This window comes from Palaemon carinicauda, chromosome 14, assembly GCF_036898095.1.
Source record: "Palaemon carinicauda isolate YSFRI2023 chromosome 14, ASM3689809v2, whole genome shotgun sequence".
NCBI classification, from domain to species: domain Eukaryota; kingdom Metazoa; phylum Arthropoda; class Malacostraca; order Decapoda; family Palaemonidae; genus Palaemon; species Palaemon carinicauda.
In genome coordinates this window covers 123,588,635-123,612,930 of record NC_090738.1, presented here as the reverse complement: position 1 = coordinate 123,612,930, position 24,296 = coordinate 123,588,635, and the positions used below count along the sequence as shown (strand labels likewise).

Below are 24,296 nucleotides of genomic sequence, written 5' to 3'. Positions count from 1 at the left end.
TTCTAATAAAAACACTTTTCATATACTTATAGTGTATTTCTATAATTTTTAAGAACATTCAATTTCTACCTTAACTGGTACATAGGAAAATAAGTCTGAACATTTAAGGAATTATCAATACAACTTAAGGTTGGAAATCGTCCAAACATGACCGAGTTAATTAAATTTCCAACCCTGAAAACCATTAAAATATTTCACAGTCACTGTTCCAATTTTATCACATTCAAATACTGCACATTCTGAAAATAAAATAACACCTTTGAAAAGATAAACTACTATACAAAATTCATTAAATTCCTGTCCTTCTCTTGCCACCGATAATTTAAAAGTTATTAAGTTTATGTCATCAAAATCATCACCAGAATTGTTTGAATTGGATAGGCATAACAAGAGAAACTTGCAATTTTAACAAAATCAATGTCTTTCCTAATAGCGTAAGACATCCAGGTAGTCTCATCAGCCATAATCACTAAGCTGAATAGCTAGAAGCTATTGGCACACTCGGTAATCTGTAACCAAAGTGACTAAGCAATCATTTTCCAGTGTCTTTCTAGCAATTAACAGATGGCAATGGCAGCAGCATAATTTTGAATGGAATATACAGTAGATAGTTGCTTAGAAAATATGACAAATTCAGAGATAATTTGTATTTTTCCTAACCATACAAACCTTAGCTATTTACACAGGGTATTACTTTCGGCGTAGCTGAAATGTCAAGCCATTAGATTTTTAACGAGGGTTAACTACCCCCACGCTAGTTAGCAGGGGTAAGGGAAGGGTAGCTAGCTACCCCTCCCCCCTCACACACTGGTGAACTGACTCACTTCGCTTAGAGGTAGGACTTGACTTGGGGGACAGGGCTGGCGGGCAAATATGTGTAAATAGCTAAGGTTTGTATGGTTAGGAAAAATACAAATTATCTCCGAATTTGTCATTTGTTCCGTAACCGAAATACAAACCACGCTATTTACATAGGGTGACTTATCCCTTAGGAAGGGTGGAAAGTCCCCCGCCATACTGGCTTTGGCTTTACCCGGGGACTCAGAATCCGAGTGAGCAGCACTTCGAGAAAAAGTGTCCCTGCACCTCGCAAGTTCCTTGCTCCGCAAGGAGTGTGCGGCCTACATAAGCTTGTGTCCTAGGCAGTCGATCTGAAGACCTTTAGATGGAATTCTGGACTAGGACTTTCCCAATACCACCTCGTCAGGGTATGGGGGACGCGACAGTATCATTTTAATACTAAGAACACAAGGAAGCATGGTATACCTGCAGAGGTTTGAGGTCAGCTATGCAGAGAACCTAGGATGCTGCTTTCCCCAAGAGAGGGGAGGATGAAGAAAGAAGTAAGGGCCAGACATACCTCTTTCAATCATGCAGTCTGACACCGGGTAACAATGCCCCCAACCTTCTGCTACCTGTCCATTAAGGAGCCTGAGGTTAGACCAGCTGTTGTGTAGCCACCACAGGCCGATAGAAAAACGTATCGAGGCTCCTGTGGGTCACGTCCTGCAGGTAGTGGGCTGTGAAGGTCGTCCGACGCTTCCAGACTCGAGTTTGTAGCACCTGCGTCACAGAGTAGTCTTCTTGAAGACCAGAGATGTTGCGATGCCTCTGACATCGAGTGCTCTAAGGCTACATGACGGAGGAGGGTCTGGATTTAGGCGAGATGGATGGTCCTAGAATCCAGGCTGCAAAGGTATTCTTGGTGACCTTCCTCTTCGTCCTTCCTGTCCTCCCAAACAGGGCTGCACGTGAGGACGGACTGCAGCTGTTCTTTAAGATAACACCTCCGACTCCTTGCTGGGCATAGTAGGAGAAGGCCTGGGTCATCTGTTACAGAGCGGTGACTCTAAATCCTGAAGGAGTCGAACCGAAGGTTTGGGACTCCAAGATCTTGAGTCTAGTAACCGACTCGGGGACGAATCCGAACGTTACCTCTCCCTATCTTCTTGAATGGGCGAAGTCGTACGAGAGACCATGAAGTACGCTGATACGCTTTGGCCGAAGCCAGAGCGAGCCGGAGCACCGTCTTCTAAGTCAGGTGCCTGTCAGATGACTAGCATAATGGTTCACAGGGGGAAGCCTTAAGATCCCTAAGAACCCGAGCCATGTTCCATGGAGGAGGTCTCACTTCCGACTGGGTGCAGGTAAGTTCATAGCTTCGTATGAGCGAAGAAAGATCCAGCGAGGAGGAATTGTCTAACCTTAGAGCCTGAAGGCCAGGCTTGAGGCTGAGCGATAGGCTTTACCGCCGAGAGCAAAAGGCGTAATTCCTCCCGCAGATGGACAATAACTCCGCTAACGCTGGAATAGTGGCATCGAGGGGAGAGATAACTCTTCCACGACACCAACCACAGAAGATTCTCCACCTCGCCTGGTGGACCCCTGCGGATGACTTCGCAGGTGTCAAGACATACGCTCCGCGACCTGTCGCGGAACGCCTCTCTCTGTGAGGAGATGCTGGATGGACTCCAGGCATGGAGCCGAAGCGGAGCTAAGGCTTGTAGTAGATGTAGTGGTGTGGTTGCTTTAGCTCTTGTCGTGGGGGAAGCTCTCTCGGGAGTTCCATCAAGGGATGCAGAAGGTTCAGAAACCACTCTGCATAATGCCGTAGCGGAGCTATCAGAGTCATCGACAGGTTGACCGATAGTTTGGTCTTGTTGAGCCCCCCTTCCCCTCAGACCCAACGATGGCAAGGCGCAGACGTCGATGTTGTCCCACTGACGTGGGAAGACATCTCGGCCGGGTGCCTTGGGGTCCGGGGCTGGGGAGAAGTACAGCGACAGCTTGAAATTCAAGGTCGTCGCGAACAGGACCACAAGGACCGACCTTGCTGGCTACTGGGGGTTCCAAAGACCACTCGGTACTCTCTATCTGCGAGGCTCTGTTCCGACTGTCGGAGAGCACATTCCTTGTCCAGAAAGTGGAATTGAGTGGACTTCGGCTCATCTCAGTATCTCTACTGTACGATGGGAAGATTGTTATGAAAAAGTACCTCCCCTCTTGATGAAATAAGCAACTACCGTGGTGTTGTCGCTCACGGAGTGACTCGCCGGGGCCTGTTGGAACTGTTGACGGCCGGAATATGGCCTTCATCCCTAGCCAATTGAAGTGGAGGTACCCTTCTAGCTCTGGCCATAGGCTTGAGATCCTTTGGTTCAGAACGTGCCCCCCCCCCCCCACCCTTCTTTGACGCGTCCGAGGTCAGCATCAAATGCGGAGGAGGGACAAGAAAATCCACTCTCTAGCAAAGGCTTCGTAGGTCAACCACCACTGCAGGATCCCTCGTTCGGCAGGTCACATAGGACCAGAATGTCTGGGGAATCGTAGTCTTGATTCCACCGGGACTTGAGTCGCCAAAGCAGGAGACTCATCCTGAGGCGAGTGTTTGGGAATAGAGGAGTCAAGGAGGAAGGTGACCTACGAGGCGTAACCAGAAAAGGGCTGGAGACTCTCCTCGCCTGAGGAAAGGTCATCCTACTCTCCTCCGCCTTGCTATCCTGTCATCTGATGGGAAGGCTTAACGGAGCTTGGAGACTAAAATTAAGTCTAGATATCCCAGTTGTTGCAATGGAAACAGAAAACTTCTCGAGATATACCATGATCCTTTGATCTTGGCAAAGTCCCAGAGGCTTGTCTCGGCGTCGAAGAAGGGTCGATACCGAAACTGCTGGGGTAGCCAGTCATCCAGAAAGCGAAGGAGGCGGATACCGCTCCTGTGTGGACATGAGTGTTCGGGATGAACTTCCTGGTGAATGCCTGCGGAGCTGTGGAAAGATCAAAGCACCGCACCTTGAACTGGTTTATCTGTTGCCTAGGCTGAATTCCAAGTACTTCCTGTAAAGACGGAGGGATTGGGATCTGGAAGTACCTGTCTCTCGGATCCAGTATGCACGTGAAGTCTTGTGGTTTCCCTACAAGTCTGATCGAATCTGTTGTATCATACTGACCGAAGTTTGTACGACAAACTTGTTCAGGGCTAAGAGGGCGATGGTGGGTCTCCAGCCTTCAGGCGCTTCTTACAAGAAAGTCGTTTGCAAACCTTGGGGGGAGCTGCCGACAACCTTGGAGAGCATCCATCTAGAGCATGGTCTCGCCCTCTGCCCGAGAGGCTAGCCCCTTTGCCGATCCCATGGCATAGGGGCTCAGCGACACTGGATTCGCTGACAGGGGAGGTTGCTGCGAAACGGGACATGAAATCCCTGGCTGATCATGGAGATCGTTCAGGAATCGGCCCTGAGTTGCTGCCACTTGAAGGCGCAAATCCAGGCATCCCCCCCCACTGGGGGATGCAGGTAGGGGTTGCCAATCCTAGCGTTTGCAGCCTAGGCCGCCCCCTCTAGGATTATTACCTTCCCAGGAGGGCTCCTAGCCCTTCGTCCCCGACAGGAGGGGGGAAGCTGCATAGACACCTTGTCTAGCTGCCCGTGCCGGTTCTGATATCCTAGGCTGAACGAGGCTGTTGAAGTTGAGGCGCTGGAGGCTTGTAGGGACTGGATATAAGCGCCTTGGAGGAGCGAATCGTGATACAATTCTCTCCACCTCTCAGTCGCACGTTCCTTGTCCTTGGGCTGAAACAAGCCCCTTCCAAGGATGGAAGAGAGTCTGGGTTTGCCGATATCCACGGTAGGGACCTACGAGAGAAAACCTCTCGGTCACTGCATCTCAATGTTTCAACATCGAGTTTGTCCCCAAGTTCAACACGGTGTCGGGAAACGAAGGTGCACGTGTCCAAGAGGAGGAAAGTTCCATAACCTTCCCGGAGCTTCCCTGCATAAACCTCGGGTCGCGACCGGAAGGCAAGAGACTCAAGCTCGATGATCAGCCACGAGGTGGCCTGCCTGGCACCCTTTGCGGCTTCCTCCTGGTTCAAGATTTCCGTAGTTGAAAATGTCACCTGCCCGGCGGAGAGTTTCTCGAGGGAAAAACCCCCAGAAGGTCCGTTGCATGGAATGGTGGAGAGGAAGAGCTAAATCAGGCTACCCCATGATCTCGAAGTATTCCCTCTGTTGACGACTGATAGAGGCAGTGTCAGCAGCCACCGTTAGAGGGAAGGGGATCGGGCGATCCTGAGGAGAGGGATGCTGGGGCCTGCCTGAGGAGAGGGATGCTGGGGCCTGCCTGAAGAGGGAGAATTATGTTACCCAGACTCTTCTGAAGATTCTTCTTGCTCTTGTACATGTCATGCTCTGCGCTTACGAGGAGAAGATCGTGACTATGATGATCTGAAAGTATACGCTCCGGAAAAACTCGCCAGGTTGCCCGTGTTGCGAAAACCCGACGGGAATCGCGGTCGAAATCGCCCTTGGCACTCACGCGATGGTACAATCGATGGTTCGCGCGCGGGCGAACATGTGTGCGCATGCGCGTGAGGACGCGTGGGCACGTAGGCGTGGTCGGAAGACCGAAAAGGCGTAAGTGAGCGATGGCGCGATTGGCGAGCGATGGTTCTTTGCGGGAGATGGCGCGTCGGCGAGCGATGGCGTGTTGGCGAGCGATGGTGCATAGCGACCGATCGTGTACAGGAGAGCCAACGCGTGGCCGCGTACGGCGATCTGAAGCGTGGGCGCGTTGAAAACGCTAGCAGGCAGGCAAAGAATCGCGCGTGATCGCTGGTGCGTAGGAGATCGATGGAGCGCGGTTGCGCGGCCAGAAGATATCAGCGAGGGGCAGAACCAGATGGTGAGGTTGCGCATAATAGCGAATGCTCGTGGGCGAGTACAGAAGACTTCTCGTGGGCGCGCGGGCGCTCAGAGACTCGTTCAAATCTAGAGCACAGTAGATCGTCGGCGAGGAGGTGAAGGAATAATCTCTTTCGCCTCCACCCACATCTGGAAGCTCGTGGAGTACGCTGGTGCGCCTTGCCCACATCAGGAAAGGGCACGCAGATGTGCACTGGCGAGAAGGCGAATGAGGGTGTAAAAAGAAGAAACAATCTCCTTGCCTGTGCCTAGATCCAAAGATCGTGGGCGCGAGGGCGAACGTTGGAGCACATTGCGCACATTAGAAAGGGGCGCACAGATGTGTGCTGGCGCGCATGTGATCGTGGGCGTACAGGAGACCGTTGGCGCACAAGGCGCGTAGCAGGAAAGGGCGTCCAGAAGTGCGCTGGTGAGCTGAAGAGGACTGGCGCACAGAAGGTCTCCGAGGCGCAGGTGAGCGCTGGTGATCAGGAGATCTACGGCGAGACTCAGCAACAGGAGATCGCCTGGAGAGAAGTCTGGAACACAGCAGGAGAGCGCAAGAGCAGGTAAAACCTGGCACTTAAGGGACTTACCCACATTGTGGAGTAAGCCCTTAGCCCCGAAGGGACCGGTGCTCGTAGGAAACGAGGTACGTTGGCGCCCACAGCGCATCTGCGTCCAGGAGAAGGTCTGGCAGGAGGATCCTCTGCGGGGGAGGGTGAAGATGAGGACGACCACAGGCAGGAGCACCATCATCAGACCTCCGAAGAGGAGTCTCTGGAGTGAACTCCCCCAAGGGGGAGAAGCACTAGCAGGAGAGACCGTGGCATCAGCTGCCCCCGAAGGGGACTGAGCCCTCAGCAACAACAGCAGAAGGAGACCTCCGAAGAGGAATCTCTGTGGTGAACTTCCCCCCCCCCGGGGATGAAACACTCGCAGGAGAGACCGTAGGGCTCAGCTGCCCCCCGAAGGGGACTGAGCCTTCAGCAACAACAGCAGAAGGAGTCCTCCGAAGAGGAGTCTCTATGAGTGTCCTCTCTCGTGAACGAGAGAGGAAAACTCCGTAGAAGAGACTGAAGATGGAGCCCAAGGGCCGAAGGGTCAACCAGTGACCTAGGAGCCAACCTCCGAAGAGGCGCTCCTGCAGCTGCTCAGCCCCTTGAGAGTAGCTGCAGGTGAGACCACTCAGCACCAAGAGCATAGTCGCACAAAAACTATGGTCCGAGAAGTAACCGCTCAGCCCCTTGAGCAAGGTTACAAAAGCAGTCGCTCAGCACCAAGAGCAAAAACCGCCGGAGGACCAGGAACATATCATAATTATTAAAGGTAAGAGAAGTTTCCCCCGAAAGGAAAAGAAACTCAAACCTGGACAGGGAACCTCCCTCGGAAGGGAAGTTACCCACCCAAGGAGGCGAACCTCCTGATTGTTCTAAGATGAACTGAAGAGCTGTCGGGAGTCTCGGGAGAACTTCCAAGAGAAGGAGACACGCCCCTGACGAAGTCCTATAGAGGAGGCAGCAAAGCCGACTCCCCGAGTCCCAACAAGACAGCTCTGCTTCGTTGTCACATTAGGCAAACGGAAAACAGATCGTTAACTGTGAAAAACAAAAGTAATTCATTCCCCCGGGAAACCCGAGAGAAAAGAACACAAGAATTACATAACAGGCAAGAGCCCCAACCCCACCAACAGTCACGGGAAGGGGGAAGAGCGAGAACTGTAACAAAAACTGAATTTGCAATTCATTAAAGAATGTTCACTAAAAGTAAGAACGAAAAAACCCCGAAGGGAAACGTACTAAAAAGCTGAAAAGTTAACAAATACAATTAGATTTAAAATAAAAAAAATAATCGAGATAAAAAGTACTGCGTAGCAACTCCACCCGAACGGAGGAGCTATCGTAGTAAGTAGAAAACGTAGTAAAAGGTGAACGACCTCCAGAGAGAGAGAGAGAGAGAGACCGTAGTCAAACTACACTCTCGCGTTCCTACGCTGAACCCCACCTTCCCCGTAGGAAAAGAGGAGTAGCGGAGAACAAAATAATAAGTCCAGCGATGACGACGCCCATGGAAGGAGGCAACCTGGGACCAAGGAAGAGATCGCGGTCCATGAAATTACATCGTAGTGGCCTGACTGCCGGCGGCCACACGGTGATATCGTACACACACACAGCACGAACACTGAAAAGGAAACTTACTGATTTCTATACTAAAATATATACATAAACATAAGAATATGTTTACATATATATATGAGTAAAGAAAAGTAAGTAATTAAGTAAAGACAAAACAATAAATGGCTGCCATGCGAGGACGGGAACAGAGACATCCGTTCATCGTCCAAGCCAAAAGCAAAGTGAGTCAGTTCACCAGTGTGCGAGGGGGGAGGGGTAGCTAGCTACCCCTCCCCTACCCCTGCTAACTAGCGTGGATGTAGTTAACCCTCGTTAAAAATCTAATGGCTCGCCATTTCAGCTACGCCGAAAGTAATACCCTATGTAAATAGCGTGGTTTGTATTTCGGTTACGGAACAAATACCAGGTTAAAACATACACAAGTACCATAATTACTAAGCTTTTAGCACCCCTTAACAGGCCTTTACATCGGTTTTTCTGCCAGGGTTGAAGTGCGAAATGAGATCTCCATAATAGTCTATAGCTTAGACATCAAACACTCAAAACCGGGGAGATCTGGGGCCAACGCGGTTGATTTATGATCAGTTTATGACTCAAAACCTAATTGTTGTACTGTACATAATAGGAGCAAGATCAGCACAAGAACAGTGAAAGACTTACCCTGCAGCTTGTAAATGCATATGGAGATGATGAAGATCATGAGTAAAGCCAGGCAAGAATCTCAGTGCATACAACACTGAATTAAGGAAGCAAGTGTTGCCTAAGTTGGCGATGGGACACACGCCGGTGACCCGGCCCCCAATCGTCGCTCCGTCCGTCACGCCGCCCGTTATTCCGCTCGATTGCGAGGATCCCCCGGCAGTGCGACGGCCACTGCTTGTGGTGGTGTTTCTTCCGAGGCTCATCTTCCTCAACATGGGAGGAGTCTGGGGGAAATAGATGCTTCATGAATCTTTGTTTTGTAGCGCTCCGAACAAAAAATGTTAGACGTACAGTGCACAAGTAAACATGAGATTAAATAAATACTGTACCTGTGAAGCAGTTACTGCAGCCACTACCTGCAAAAGCAAAACAAAACACCGGTATTCTGGATTTGTTTCAAATGTAAAAATTCTTTAATATAAACTAAAATATAACCAAATAATAAAACAAACCAATTAAAACTGTACCAGATAGCTTTACTAAACGGTAAAATTATATGATTTATACAGCTAATGTAACAGGAAAAAAAATTCTACAGAAAAAATTTACTTTGTAAAAAAGGAATCCTAAAATAAAGTAGAATGTATCTGAAAAATTCTTAGCACAATTAATGAATCATTCTAGGTAATTGAAGATAATTAATTAAAAAAAAAAAAAAATTCTTCTTCAAAAATCATTTAATAATCATAAAAATAAAATTGTTAAAATCTACAAGCATCCTAACATTTGGTGATGGAAAATGTGGAATAAAATTTAAGGGAAACTTGCATATGGCTTTACATTTAAATGTAGAATGTATTCTTTAAATGTACATTAATGTTGTGTAAAAAATTAAAAGCCTAAATGTTTTCTTTTTGACCACAGATAACCTCCATATCCACTACCTTATTCCTATCGTCGGATTCCCCAGTACTCGAGGTACGGAAACGATGGCTTGTCCGTGGTTCAGGTGCTGGAGATATATCAGAATTTAACGTTCGCTTACGAGCCTGTCGCAGAGACAAACGAGACTTGCCTCCACCCTGACCTGAAGTTTCGCCTATATTCTCCAGCGCAGTCATGATTGCTGGAAAATTAACTATAGTGATTATCTGTACAAGGAGATATAAGAAAAATACTGTTGTTCTCTTTTACATGTCGGCTACCTACCAAAATTGGGGGTTAATGTTATGGTAGATCGATATATCTGTACAATAACAAGAATGAATTCATTACTGTACTAGCATTCAGTACTGTACTGTACTAATAGCAGAGGTAAAATCCTTATATATAACAAATGAAAACTTATTTCCGTGGACATTCCATTGGCAGTTAAAAATCTATGGCAAATATAAAAAATCACAAATAACTTGCACCATAGTCAAAAGTATTCTGGTTTTGAGTAGAATATAATGTAAGATCATACACAATGTAATCAATTTAAGGCAACGAAAACTTCACATTTCCGTGAAAGTTCCATTAAAGATAAAAAATTTATAACTTGTACCATAGTCAAAAGTATTAGCCCTTTTAAAGAATATATCATAAGATCATACATCTTGTAATCCATTTATTACACTTACCGCTATTACTGGTATTTCGGGAAAACTGCAAATCTACTTGTGATTCAGGCTGTAGCATAGCTGCCTCCCTTCAATCGACACTTTTCTAAGCAATGCTATTCATCAAACAATGCACATTTTCCCAGGCCTGAAGAGAAGGAAAACAAGAATACATTTAAATGAGATATGTACAAGGTATTAAAGCAAGTCTATAAATCAATTTTTCCTTTCAATTTAAAGTGGCTAACAATAGGAAATTAACATGTACATAAAATAGTAAAAGCAAAGAGAACAGCACCTACATAAATTCTATATATGAGAGAGAGAGAGAGAGAGAGAGAGAGAGAGAGAGAGAGAGAGAGAGAGAGAGAGAGAGAGAGAGAGAGAGAGAGAGAGAGAGAGAGAGAGAGAGAGAATCAGTTTGGAAACTCTCAGAGGCCGTGATGTTTTGAAGGTACTATACAATATGCATGTTTAACAAAGCAAAGAACAATTTTGTACATTTTTCTCCACTGGGCAGGATGATTTGGAGATGCTTTTGATATAAACAGTTGAGGGTATATTAAAGCAACCGATCTCTTAGTTTACGAATGATGATAGAAATGAAGATAAAATTGCAGAATAAATACTGTATAAATATGTATGCATAACCTGCAGGGTTTGGTCAGTGTTGAAATCACACAAAAATAAATCAATTAAATAGCCTTTAAATCTTCATGATACCTATAGGAATAAATAACGGTTAACCCTTTTACCCCCAGGCTATTTGGAAATTTCCAATCCTTAACCCCCAGGGGTTTTTTTTTCCCCAGCACATTTTGCAGTATATTTTTTTTAAATTGCTCTAAAAGCCTTAATTTTTGTTATAGAGAGGTCAGGTTGGTCTCATTCTCTTGGAAAATGCCTGAATTTTCTCAAAAAATTATAAAAAAAATGAAAAAAAAAAAATTTTATAGCATTTTTTTGCAAGGACGTACCGGTACGTCCATGGGGGTAAAGGGATGGCTTTTGTGAAATGTACTAGTACGTCCTTTGGGGGTAAAAGGGTTAATATGTAATACATGCATTTCTAGCAAAACTAGAATTCGCTCTAAGAAATGGACAAGTGCCTCCTGGCTAGTACAGTGGTAACGTGTTCACTTCTCATTCCTATGGCAGCAGATCGATCCCTGCCCAGGACCGCGAGTTCAAGCTGTTTACTGGGAAGTCCACTGCTATGGTTGGGCACCACGGCGAGGGGTTAGGCTTTGCCCGGCTGACATTCTGGTGAGCATCTATTCTGATTGAACTGAAACCAGACACCTTTAACCTTAAGTTTAGCATTTCTCTGTGGATGACTAATAGGGCCTAAGGAATAGTAACATGTATTGATCAATGAAAATATGAACACCATTTCATTGTCCAATTCCATTGTTTACTTCTGGGACTGACTGCGCATTACTGTACATGCGTTGCTTGCATTCGATATTGCCCGCAGTTCTGTATTTTGTAATGACGTGATCTTTACCTGGATTTTTTAAGTAATAGAGAGCTTCCAAATATTTCTGCACAAGTTCCCTGATGTTGTTTTACAAGAGCTATTTTTTTCCACCTCCACTTCAGTTTCAGCACGACTACAGTCAGGAGACTTCTCCAAGGGGGGAGTTCAACATACAGTATTGCAAAATTTTTTGTAAATTACAGTAATCTACTTGTAATTATGTTGAATATGCTGTACGTTCAGAATATAGCTTTTGTTACTCATCTTTAAGTAGAAAATATCCTCCAAATAATGACTCACATGATTAACGTGAGCAGCTCAACCATGTACCGATTAACAAAACAGAGCAGTGAAATTATGGTTATCTGTGAGCAAAGTGAGCCATGGCAGGGCAAAACTAACTTGAAGAATGTGATATAAATTACAAGTAATTATGATACTATCTTTATGATACTTTAAAAGTGACCCACACAGATGGCGTGCACAGCCTCCTGGTTGAGGGTACACTTGGGCACACTGTCTTATTTTTCTTCTTGTTTTTTTTTTTTTTAATTGTTTTTAGTTATATATAAAAGAATTTTTCTAATGTTACTATTATAAGTATTTTATTTTAATTGTTCATTACTTCTCTTATAGTTTATCTCCTTTCCTCACTGGGATATTTTTTCCTATTGAAGCCCTTGGGCTTATAGCATCCTGCTTTGCTAACTACTATAGTAGCTTAGCAAGTAATAATAATAATAATAATAATAATAATAATGGGGAAATTATGTTTAATTACCAGCGAAACAAACTGTGGCAAAGCAAAAACCATCCGAAGGACGTGATATAAATTACAGCACAGGTAATTATACTTGAATTTCCAGGCACTTACATGAACCATATATTTTTCCAACAGGTTAGACCAACATTATTGCTGCAAATCACTTGTTTTTTTTTTTTTTTTTTTTTTTTTACTGGGATAGCCTCTATTTATATAAGATGGATAGGAAAAATACGAAAACTCTTAAATAGGTAGTATGCCCAATTATTCAAGGTCAGAAATGGATTTAACACAAGATGGTGAATAAGAAAAATATAAGATTCAAGTACATGAATAAAAATTTCAATATATGATTCATGTATATGAATAAAAATTTCAAAATACATTTATCAATAATCTAAAAACTAACCAATAAATATTCACGATGCGTACAGACATAAATATCACTTTTAAGAAAAGAAAAAAAAAAACAAGGGTTCGGTAGACTTCGCGGTTTTAACCATGTTCGAGAAAAGGTTAAGGAGACACAGCTTCGGACGCATAGTCTAGCCTAGGAATATTTTCCTAACGGAAGCACATCAAGGGAACCTAACTATTCTATATTAGCCTAACCAAATTAAAGCATTTTACCCGGAAGGGGTCAAAACCTAACCTAGGTTAGCCTAATGGATAATCAACCTAGGACAAAAATTGCTTTGAATTTAAGTTTGGAGTGATAATAGTTCTGCCTAGATCCATAATAAGGTTAATTTAAGCTTTTAATTAGCCTAGAATATCATAAATATGTTATCTAGAACACAGACACCGACAGACTTACGAACGTCCAGCCTAACCTCGAGGTTACGTTAGACTACAATGGTTTGCAACTGGAAAACTCAGCAATATATTATTTGAAGTTACTGAATGAGACTTGACCTCTCTACAACCATATAAAAAAAACTTCCGCAATAAAAATCCTAACCCACAACTTTTCCGGGTCCTTTTCTTTAAAGGTAAAATAAGAGTAATTCGGGTCTCGCCGTTCCCAATGCCTATCGATTTTAACGCAAAATCTTACCGAATAACGACAGTTTTAAAAAGCTCCCGAAGGCCTATAGTTACCCTTAGACTCCCATGTCATCCAAGACAAGTTGTGGCAGTTTGACAAGTCTCCCAAACAAAACAACAACAACAAAAACAAGAAGTACACCATCTGCGGGTTTGCTTCTCCCACCGCCGCTACAAGGCCAACCCAGTGTTACCGGATGAGTTAGTGTAAAAATCCCCAAAACTCGTGGTAAAAAAATCCCCAAAACAACCCAAAAATCCTTATTTCCACAAATATATTCTCTTCTTATCATGTAGGCTTTACTACTATAAAAATTACTCACTATACTTCATATAAGGGCAAGTAAACTAATTGCAACAATATAAAGGTTTACTCATCTTTGTTTCTTATTCATAAAAATTTTTGCAGACTATCCCCACCAGACATCCAAAATCCTCAAATCTAGAGATAAATTCCCAAATCTAGGAATAAATCCCCATATCTGGCAACACTGAGCCAACCTTTCTGAGGTCGCGTTCATTATACTTTTAAAAGACATACATCAAATAAAATAAAGTGTTCGGACGTCCTCGATCTAATTATGTTCAATATATGATTGTATTTAGTGTTTTGCTCTCTATCACTCTCACGATTACGATTTAAAACTTTTAAAATTTATAATAAAAAGTAAATATAATCACAAATGATAAAAAATTATTTTAAAAAAAATTCATATATAAATGCTAATAAGGCCACAATGTTCGAACATATTTGTAAATCTGTTCAATGCACTGGGATATTGGTGCCGGTTTACACTGCCGTATGATATTCTATGTCATTGCATTATTAGCGTAACACAATATTTCACGAACAATTCAAAATAGTTTAAAACTCATGAAATACAAAATATAATTGCTCCTCTGTAACTACAGGTCACACCTCGAAATCGTCTTTGATTTGAAAACCATCTAAGATTCCTGAACGAGACCCAGGTTTTGGCGTATTCTTCATCATGTAGAACAATGTTTTTCACGTTTCATATTTTCTTAAAGAAAATTGCTATTTTTAGGCATCATCATACTATTTTTAGCTGCTTACCTGTTGAGTCTATACTCTGGCGAACAGCAATTCTACTTTTAAATGTGTTACTTAACATCTTGGGTTATTTAATGGACTCTAATTCAAAGGAGAAAGATTGTGTTCGAATACTCTATTTAAATTAATTCTTTATTTAGTTTGAGGTACTTTTGAAAATAGGGTCCTTTTATATCGATTGAATTCTATACAAAATATTAAGAATAACTAAAAGTTTTGTTTAATTTTGATAATCTTTTATGAAAGTGAATATCTAACAATTTTATAAAGTCGAAATCAGTTATACAAAAATACGAACACTTCTCAATTTTACCCGGGAATTTGGAAGGTTCGGCTTATGGCTTTGATACTATAAATTCAATTTACTTAATTATTGATTATCGATTTACGCTCACAAACACGTGTTGACTTCAACAATAAATGGAAAACTTAAATGCTAATTTCCTGTTATCTTCAAAAACTATCTTGATCTTGATCTCAGCTTGTCCGAAGTGCTAACATAGACTTTTCTACACTACTGAAATATTGTCTATTCATTATAAACGTAATTTAACGTGCATAAGTACCACAAACACACGCACACACACACACACACACACACACACACACACACATATATATATATATATATATATATATATATATATATATATATATATATATATATATATATATATATATATATATACTGTATATATATATATATATATATATATATATATATATATATATATATATATATATGTATATATATATATATATATATATGTATATATATATATATATATATATATATATATATATATATATATATATATATATATATATATAACTTTCTAAGCTACTTAAATGCTAATTTCCTGTTATCTTCAAAAACTATCTTGATCTTGATCTCAGCTTGTCCGAAGTGCTAACATAGACTTTTCTACACTACTGAAATATTGTCTATTCATTATAAACGTAATTTAACGTGCATAAGTACCACAAACACACGCACACACACACACACACACACACACACACACACACATATATATATATATATATATATATATATATATATATATATACTGTATATATATATATATATATATATATATATGTATATATATATATATATATATATATATATATATATATATATATGTATATATATATATATATATATATATATATATATATATATATATATATATATATATATATATATATATATATATATAACTTTCTAAGCTACATCCCTAGTTGGAAAAGCAGGATGCTAAAAGCCCAGGGGCTCCAACAGGGAAAATAGCTCAGTAAGGAGAGAAAACAAACAAAAATATAATATTCTAAACACAGTAACAACATTGAAATAGATATCTCTTACAAAAACTATAGAAACTTTAATAAAGCAAGAAGAAAAATAAGATAGAATAGTGTGCCCGAGTGTACTCTCAAGCAAGAGAACTCTAACCTAAGACTAGAGAATAATAGTTTGATTTTGGAGTGTCCTAGAAGAGCTGCTTATCATAGCTAAAGAGTCTCTTCTACTCTTGCTTATAGGAAATTAGCCCCTAAACAATTATAGTAAAGTAACCCCTTGGGTGAAGAAGAATTGTTTGGTAATCTTAGTGTTGTCAGGTGTATGAGGACAGAGGAGAATATTTAAAGAATAAGCCAAACTATTCGGTGTATGTGTAAGGAAAGGAAAAATGAACCGTAACCAGATAGAAGAATCCAATGTAGTACTGTCTGGCCAGTCTAAAGATCCCATAACTCTCTAGCGGTAGTATCTCAATGGGTGGCTGGGGACCTGGTCAACCTACTACCTACATATCAATGTATGTGTGTGTGTGTGTGTGTGTGTGTGTGTGTGTGTGTGTGTGAGCATGTGTGTGTAAGAATTATAGGAAAAATATGTTTGAAAGGAAAAGGTGTGTAAGGTATATAGGAAAGATATGGTCGAAAGGAAAAGCTCTACCATCCAGGAAATGAAGGGGACCGATTCATACTCAACTCATACAAGAGGTTCAATGTGCTGCGGATGAGCTGTTCTGTGCTAGTAGGTCTATACGAATTGTCTAGGTCCTAGGTATCAAGGAAGGTTATCTAAAATATGTTGCTTCTTATCTTCTACTCTTACCAAATGATTTAACTATATTAAACTTTTTAGACGTCTTGATTTCTATGCTTTTCGTCTTGCTTCTCCTTTTTCTATGGCTCTCCTCTACAGCTTTTCCACGGCCAATCTTCAAGTTTACGCGCTAACACCTACGTAAACCAATATTCATTACTCAATTTTTCCGGTTCCAGTTAACTCTCAAAGATATTCTCTTACTTAGATCCACTTGGAAATTTATTATTATTATTATTATTATTATTATTATTATTATTATTATTATTATTATTATTTGCTAAGCTACAACCCTAGTTGGAAAAGCTGGATGCCATAAGCTCAGGGGCCCCAACAGGGAAAATAGCCCAGCGAGGAAAGGAAACAAGGAAAAATAAAATATAATAAGAACAGTAACATTAAAATAAATATTTCCTATATAAATTATAAAAAACTTTAACAAAGCAAGAGGAAGAGAAATTAGATAGAATATCGTGCCTGAGTGCACCCTCAAGCAAGAGAACTCTAACCCAAGACTGTGGAATACCATGGTACATAAGCTATGACACTACCCAAGACTAGAGAACAATAGTTTGATTTTGGAGTGTCCTTCTCCTAGAAGAACTGCTTACCATAGCTAAAGAGTCTCTTCTACCCTTACCAAGAGGAAAATAGCCACTGAACCATTACAGTGCAGTAGTTAACCCTTTGGGCGAAGAAGAATTGTTTGGTAATCTCAGTGTTGTCAGGTGTATGAGGACAGAGGAGAATCTGTAAAGTATATGCCAGACTATTCAGTGTATGTGTGGGCAAAGGGAAAATGAACCGTAACCAGAGGGAAGAATCCAATGTAGTACTGTCTGGCCAGTCAAAGGACCCCATAACTCTCTACCGGTAGTATCTCAATGGGTGGCTGGGGGCCTGGCCAACCTACTACCTACATATCAATATATATATATATATATATATATATATATATATATATATATATATATATATATATATATATGTGTGTGTGTGTGTGTGTGTGTGTGTGTGTGTGTGTGCGCGCGCGCTTCTTTGTTGGAAAAAAATCTACTTCACTCACAAAAAAAGTATTGTCTCTTATTTGCGAACACATTAGTCTCGTCTCCTTCTACCGGTATCATTTGTTACCTGACATAAACTAGAAGTCGAAGGTATGAACAGTTAAAGCTGCATGTGCGTACATACATACGTACGAACAAAAAACAAACAAAATAACGAACTTTCGAACTTTGATCAAAATTCCATAGTACGCTTTAGATCCAAAAATTCATCTGCCCGTTATTTCTATTATTAATACACTTTTTATATATTTCTTATGGACAATAATCCTAAAAGGGCATATTTAAAGGATTATTTGAATAAAACAAAATATCGTTAAGTATTTTATTGCCGACTGACATAAAATATTCTTTATTCTTGCTCAAGTAACAAAAGTTCCACTTGATAGCGATCGTTGAAAAGTATTTTAATTTTAAGCATAAAAAATCAGACAAGAATTCTAAAATATCTTCATAACATTCAGTAATTATATTCAAAGTTATAATTGGTATTCTAATATAGATTTAGAAACCAAGAAAAGAATAAACCAAAATCAATTTAAAAATAGTAAATTAAAGATTGCAGAAAGAAAGGTGTTTAGGACAATAAATTAATCCCATTCAATGGAAATTAATTCACACATGCATACATATATATAATATATATATATATATATATATACACACACATATATATATATATATATATATATATATATATATATATACATATATATATATATATATATATATATATATATATATATATAAAGAGAGAGAGAGAGAGAGAGAGAGAGAGAGAGAGAGAGAGAGAGAGAGAGAGAGAGAGAGAGCTTTTCCCCCTCTACAAACGGGGATGGGCCAAATATCATAATTCGTTAGTACTTTCCCTGTAGGCTACCCCATACTGATTTCGTGTTTATTGTTTTGTCATTAATTTATGCATATCAATTATCATCATTATTGTTTTATTTATTAATAATGTTTTTGTTGTTAGAATTTCCACGTAGGCCTAACCATCAATTAGGCGAGGAATATAGGGAATAGAAAGACTGTATTTAATCAAAACAAGCCAGAAGAAAAGAAAAAAAATATTTTTATCTTTAGAAATAAGCAAAAACAGTAGAAAAGAAAAGAACAAAGAACCAGTTTTCTTTTATTGAATTTCAATCAGTTATTCTCTTCCGTGTTCAACCCAACTTTGCTTGTCGTAATTCTTCTTTTTTCATTACGCGCGAAACGTTCTCTGCCCCAAGGGTTGGTCCGTAAAACCATCAATTTGCATATTCTAAAATATGCGTAATATTTCGTATGGATATTATTGCATTGATATAATTATGTGAATGAAAATGCCAATATGCTTCGATCGACATACGATTAATGTGGTTCAAGCAGCAAATTTACTCAGTTATAATAAACAAGAACACTTTTACTGTACATATTTAGCTTTAGACTTTTGTATAGCCAACATAAATAGAGTTCTGTACATCAGTAGCCTATAGCCAATAAACATAGAGTACTGTTGATCAATATAGCCAATAAAATTAGAGTACTGTAGATCAATATAGCCAATAAAATTAGAGTACTGTAGATCAATATAGCCAATAAAAACAGAATACTGTAGATCAATATAGCTAATAAAAACAGAATACTGTAGATGTAGATTAATATAGCCAACAAAAATAGAGTACTGTAGATCAATATAGTCAATAAACATAAAGTACTGAAGATCAATATAGCCAATAAAAATAGAGTACTGTAGATCAATATAGCCAATAAAAGTAGAGTACGGTAGATCAATATAGCTAATAAACATAGAGTACTGTAGATCAATATAGCCAATAAAACAGAATACTGTCGATCAATCTAGCCAATAAAAACAGAGTACTGTAGATCAATATAGCCAATAAAACAGAATACTGTCGATTAATATAGCCAATAAAACAGAATACTGTCTATCAATATAGCCAATAAAACAGAGTACTGTAGATCAATATAGCTAATAAACATAGAGTACTGTAGATCAATATAGCCAATAAAACAGAATACTGTCGATCAATCTAGCCAATAAAAACAGAGTACTGTCGATTAATATAGCCAATAAAACAGAATACTGTCTATCAATATAGCCAATAAAACAGAGTACTGTAGATCAATATAGCTAATAAAATAGAGTACTGTAGATCAATATAGCTGATAAAACAGAATACTGTAGATCAATATAGCCAATAAAATTAGAGTACTGTCGATCAATATAGCCAATAAAACATAATACTGTAGATCAATATAGCCAATAAAACAGAATACTGTCAATCAATATAGCCAATAAACATAGAGTACTGTCGATCAATATAGCCAATAAAAACAGAGTACTGTAGACCAATCTAGCCAATAAAAACAGAGTACTGTAGACCAATCTAGCCAATAAAAACAAAGTACTGTCGATCAATATAGCCAATAAATATAGAGTACTATAGATCAATATAGCCAATAAAGAGAACACTGTAGATTTCATTTTATGAAATACTTCTTCTTCTTCTTCGAGTGTGGCAATGATGTATAATGATAAAGAGCATTAAGCAATACTATGCACCATCTAGTTGAATGCTAACTGAAATCTGACACAACTGCTAAAAAAAAAAGAAAGAAAAAAATAGCTATTTTAACGGTCCCAACCCCGGACAAAAGAGAGGGGATTTTGACAAAGGTCAACACTGTTTTGTAAAGGGCAAAGGACAATAACATACATCAAAGTATCACAAAACATACCACGAACATATTTCCTTAATAAATTAAATAACGCATATATGTTGATAATAAATAAAGCATACACGTTGATATGTTTTTTTTTTTTTTATAAAATAAATAACGCATATATGTTGATAATAACGCATACTCGTTGATATGTTTTTTTTATAAAATAAATAACACATATATGTTGATAATAACGCATACACGTTGATATGTTTTTTAGTGAAATAAATAACGCATATATGTTGATAATAGATAACACATGTGTTGATAATAAATAATGCATACAGTTATGATTTTCAATACGATAAAAAACGCATATTTGTTGATAATAAATAATGCATAGACGTTTATATGTTTTTTTTTAATAAAATGAATAACGAATATACAGTATGTTGATGATAAATAACGCATAGAGGTTTATGTTTTTCTAATAGAATAAATAATGCATATATGTTGATAATAAATGGCGCATACATGTTGATATGCTTTTAAATAAAATAAATAACACATACATGTTGATAATAAATAACGCATACATATTGATATGTTTTTTTAAATAAAATAAATAACTCATATATGTTGATAATAACGCACACACGTTGGTATGATTTTTAATAAAATAAATAACGCATATATGTTGATAATAAATAACACATATGTTGATAATAAATAATGCATACACGTTGATATGATTTTCAATAAAATCAATAATGCATATATGTTGATAACAAATAACGCATAGATGTTGATATGTTTTATAATAAAATAAATAACGAATATACAGTATGTTGATAAATAACACATAGATGTTGATATGTTTTTTAATGAAATAAATAATGCATATATGTTGATAATAAATAACGCAGGGGCCTACACGTTTATATGTTTTTTAATAAAATAAATAACGAATATACAGTATGTTAATGATAAATAATGCATAGACGTTGATATGTTTTTAATAAAATAAATAATGCATATATGTTGATGATAAATAACGCACAGACATTAATATGTAGCCTAACGGATACCGCAAAATGTAATTTACAAAAAAATATTCTTTCTTATATCATTTCTTTTACAAATTTAATGTACATACCTCGAACCATTGCATCTTTTTATTTTGAAGTTTATTAATTGAATTATGTATAAATATTTTACATTATTCTAATTGAATTATGTATAAATATTATACATTATTCTAATTGAATTATGTATAAATATCATACATTATTCTAATTGAATTATGTATAAATATTATACATTATTCTAATTGAATTATGTATAAATATTGTACATTATTCTAATTGAATTATGTGTGAATATTTTACATTATTCTAATTGAATTATGTATAAATATTATACATTATTCTAATTGAATTATAAATATTTTACATTATTCTAATTGAATTATGTATAAATATTGAACATTATTCTAATTGAATTATGTGTGAATATTTTACATTATTCTAATTGAATTATGTATAAATATTGTACATTATTCTAATTGAATTATGTATAAATATTCTACATTATTCTAATTGTTTTATGTATAAATATTCTTCATTATTCTAATTGAATTATGTATAAATACTCTACATTATTCTAATTGAATTATGTATAAATATTGTACATTATTCTAATTGAATTATGTATAAATATTGTACATTATTCTAATTGAATTATGTATAAATATTTTACATTATTCTAATTGAATTATGTATAAATATTGTACATTATTCTAATTGAATTATGTATGAATATTCTACATTATTCGTAAAACAGAGTTTAGTAATGTGAAAGCTATTAGTCGAAATTTTATTCATTATTGTTTTTATGAGATTAAGGTAGCTATATGCCAGCACAACTCCCACCCCTTAAAGCGGTTGGCACCGACTTCTTATCATATGTTTTTGTTGTTGACGCGAGATGGAAGTGGCCTTATGCCTGCACTTGTCTTTGCTCCTTTGAGCTGGCCAGCTCTGTAAGAGTTGAGCTCCACTCATTGGGATGGTAGGCTAAATCTCCTTTTAATAATAATAATAATAATAATAACAACAATAAAAATAATAATAGTAATAATAATAATAATAATAATAATAATAATGATAATAATAATAATAATAATGATAATATTGTTATTATTATCATTATTATTATTATTATTATCATTATTATTATTATTATTATTATTATTATTTCTTGTTTCCTTTTCTCACTGGGCTATTTTCCCTGTTGAAACCCCTAGGCTTATAGCATCCTGCTTTTCCAACTAGGGTTGTAGCTTAGTAAGTAATAATAATAATGATAATAATAATAATAATAATGCGTTGGAAAAGCAGGATGCTATAAGCCTAGGGGCTTATACAGGGAAAATAGCCCAGTGAGAAAAGGAAACAAGAAATAATAATAATAATAATAATAATAATAATAATAATAATAATAATAATAATAGACTCATTTGAGCAAGCTATTAATACATCAAAGTCTCGGTTTACTTTAGATTCATGTGGCCTTATACCATCACATAATCCTTGTTCCTTTGACCAACCCGCTTTGACAAATAGACGCTGTATTTTATATCATTAGATTAAAAATAGACGATATATTTCATGTAATCACATTAATCTAAAGTATACAAAATTAATAAATAAAAACTAGTTATTTTTAGTTTTCTTTACAATGAATCGGTAGAACCTCAAAAGTTCAAACTTGCAGCGAATGGTTTTATGTTGAACAGGCTGACAAAAGTCGTTTTATAGTTTATATATGACATATGTTTTGATGTTGTTACTGATTTGAAAATATTTTATCTTAATTGTTCATTATTTCTCATATCGTTTATTTCCTTATTTCCTTTCCTCACTGGGTTATTTTTTCTTGTTGGAGGCCTTTGGCATGTTGCTTTTCCAACTAGGGTTGTAGCTTATAATAATAATAATAATAATAATAATAATAATAATAATAATAATAATAATAATAATTATTATTATTATTATTATTATTATTATTATTATTATTATTATTATTATTATTATTATTATAATAATTCTGCCAAAAACAAAAACAAAAAATACAAAGATGACGGGACTCTGTAACGGCCCCTCACTCCTCAGAGTATTTCCTCAATGACGACTTTCCTGCCTCCGGCTCCCTTCGAAGCCGTCTTCGGCCGGTCGTGGATAGCAGCCATGCCCTTTAGAGCCTCCTGGTTAAAGGGCTCGCTGGCCAAGACCTTCTGAAACTGCAGAGACGCCTGGAGGAGATTTCCACTTCTGAGGAACTCGTTACCGACTTCCAGTAGGGAGTCCTTTTCATCCTTATTCAGTTGCTGAGGATTCGATTCGGATTCTTTGGTGCTGCCGTCTAGTGGGACGTCTGTGGGAATAAACAAATAAGTAAACAAATGAGTAAATAATGAATGATTATATATGTATATTTGATGATGTTCAATTAGTTCATTATGCATGTTGCATAAGATTTTTCATAACTCTGACCATCCTTTAGATTTAGATCTTCCTGGACAATTTTATCCTGTTCGTAATACTAGGCATGCAGTTAATTCTAATAGCCAGGCCCTCTCCATCATGAGGCTCAATATTACACAGTATTCTAGAAGTTTTATTCCAGTTGTTACCAAGTTGTGGAAAGTTCTTCCTAATCGGGTAGTAGAATCAATAGATCCTAAAAAGTTCAAAGTTGCAGCAAATGTTTTTATGTTGAACAGGCTGACATAAGTCTTTTTAGAGTTTATATATGATATATCTGTTTTGACGTTGTTACTGTTCTTAGAATGATTTATTGTTAATTTGTTCTCATCGTTTATTTATTTCCCTATTTCCTTTCCTCACTGGCCTATTTTTTCCCTATTAGAGCCCTTGGGCTTATAGCCCTTTGCTTTTCCAACTGGGGTTGTAGCTTGGATAGTAATAATAATAACAATAATAATAATAATAATAATA

At 37.9% G+C, this 24,296-nt stretch overlaps 2 protein-coding genes across 4 annotated transcripts in view; both read right to left on the bottom strand.

The window, feature by feature from the left end:
• LOC137653725 (ubiquitin carboxyl-terminal hydrolase 46-like) overlaps positions 1-13,542 on the bottom strand; it is a 48,633-nt gene extending 35,091 nt beyond the window's left edge. Inside the window, exons 1-5 of one of the 3 annotated variants that reach the window (XM_068387332.1) lie at positions 13,404-13,542; positions 10,081-10,207; positions 9,403-9,584; positions 8,848-8,874; positions 8,477-8,742 (exon numbers count right to left, since the gene is read on the bottom strand). In XM_068387332.1, coding sequence (XP_068243433.1) covers positions 8,477-8,742; positions 8,848-8,874; positions 9,403-9,584; positions 10,081-10,138 — 533 coding nt within the window. In that variant the 5' untranslated portion in view covers positions 10,139-10,207; positions 13,404-13,542. Of the gene's footprint in view, positions 1-8,476; positions 8,743-8,847; positions 8,875-9,402; positions 9,585-10,080; positions 10,208-13,359; positions 13,380-13,403 lie in introns of those variants that run through there. The other 2 variants (XM_068387333.1, XM_068387334.1) reach the window with 2 other exon arrangements.
• Positions 13,543-23,331: 9,789 nt separating this feature from the next.
• Positions 23,332-24,296, bottom strand: part of LOC137653312 (sperm-associated antigen 1-like) — a 9,768-nt gene continuing 8,803 nt past the window's right edge. The window contains exon 5 of the mRNA XM_068386680.1: positions 23,332-23,712. Coding sequence (XP_068242781.1) covers positions 23,447-23,712 — 266 coding nt within the window. The 3' untranslated portion in view covers positions 23,332-23,446. The remainder of the gene's footprint in view (positions 23,713-24,296) is intronic.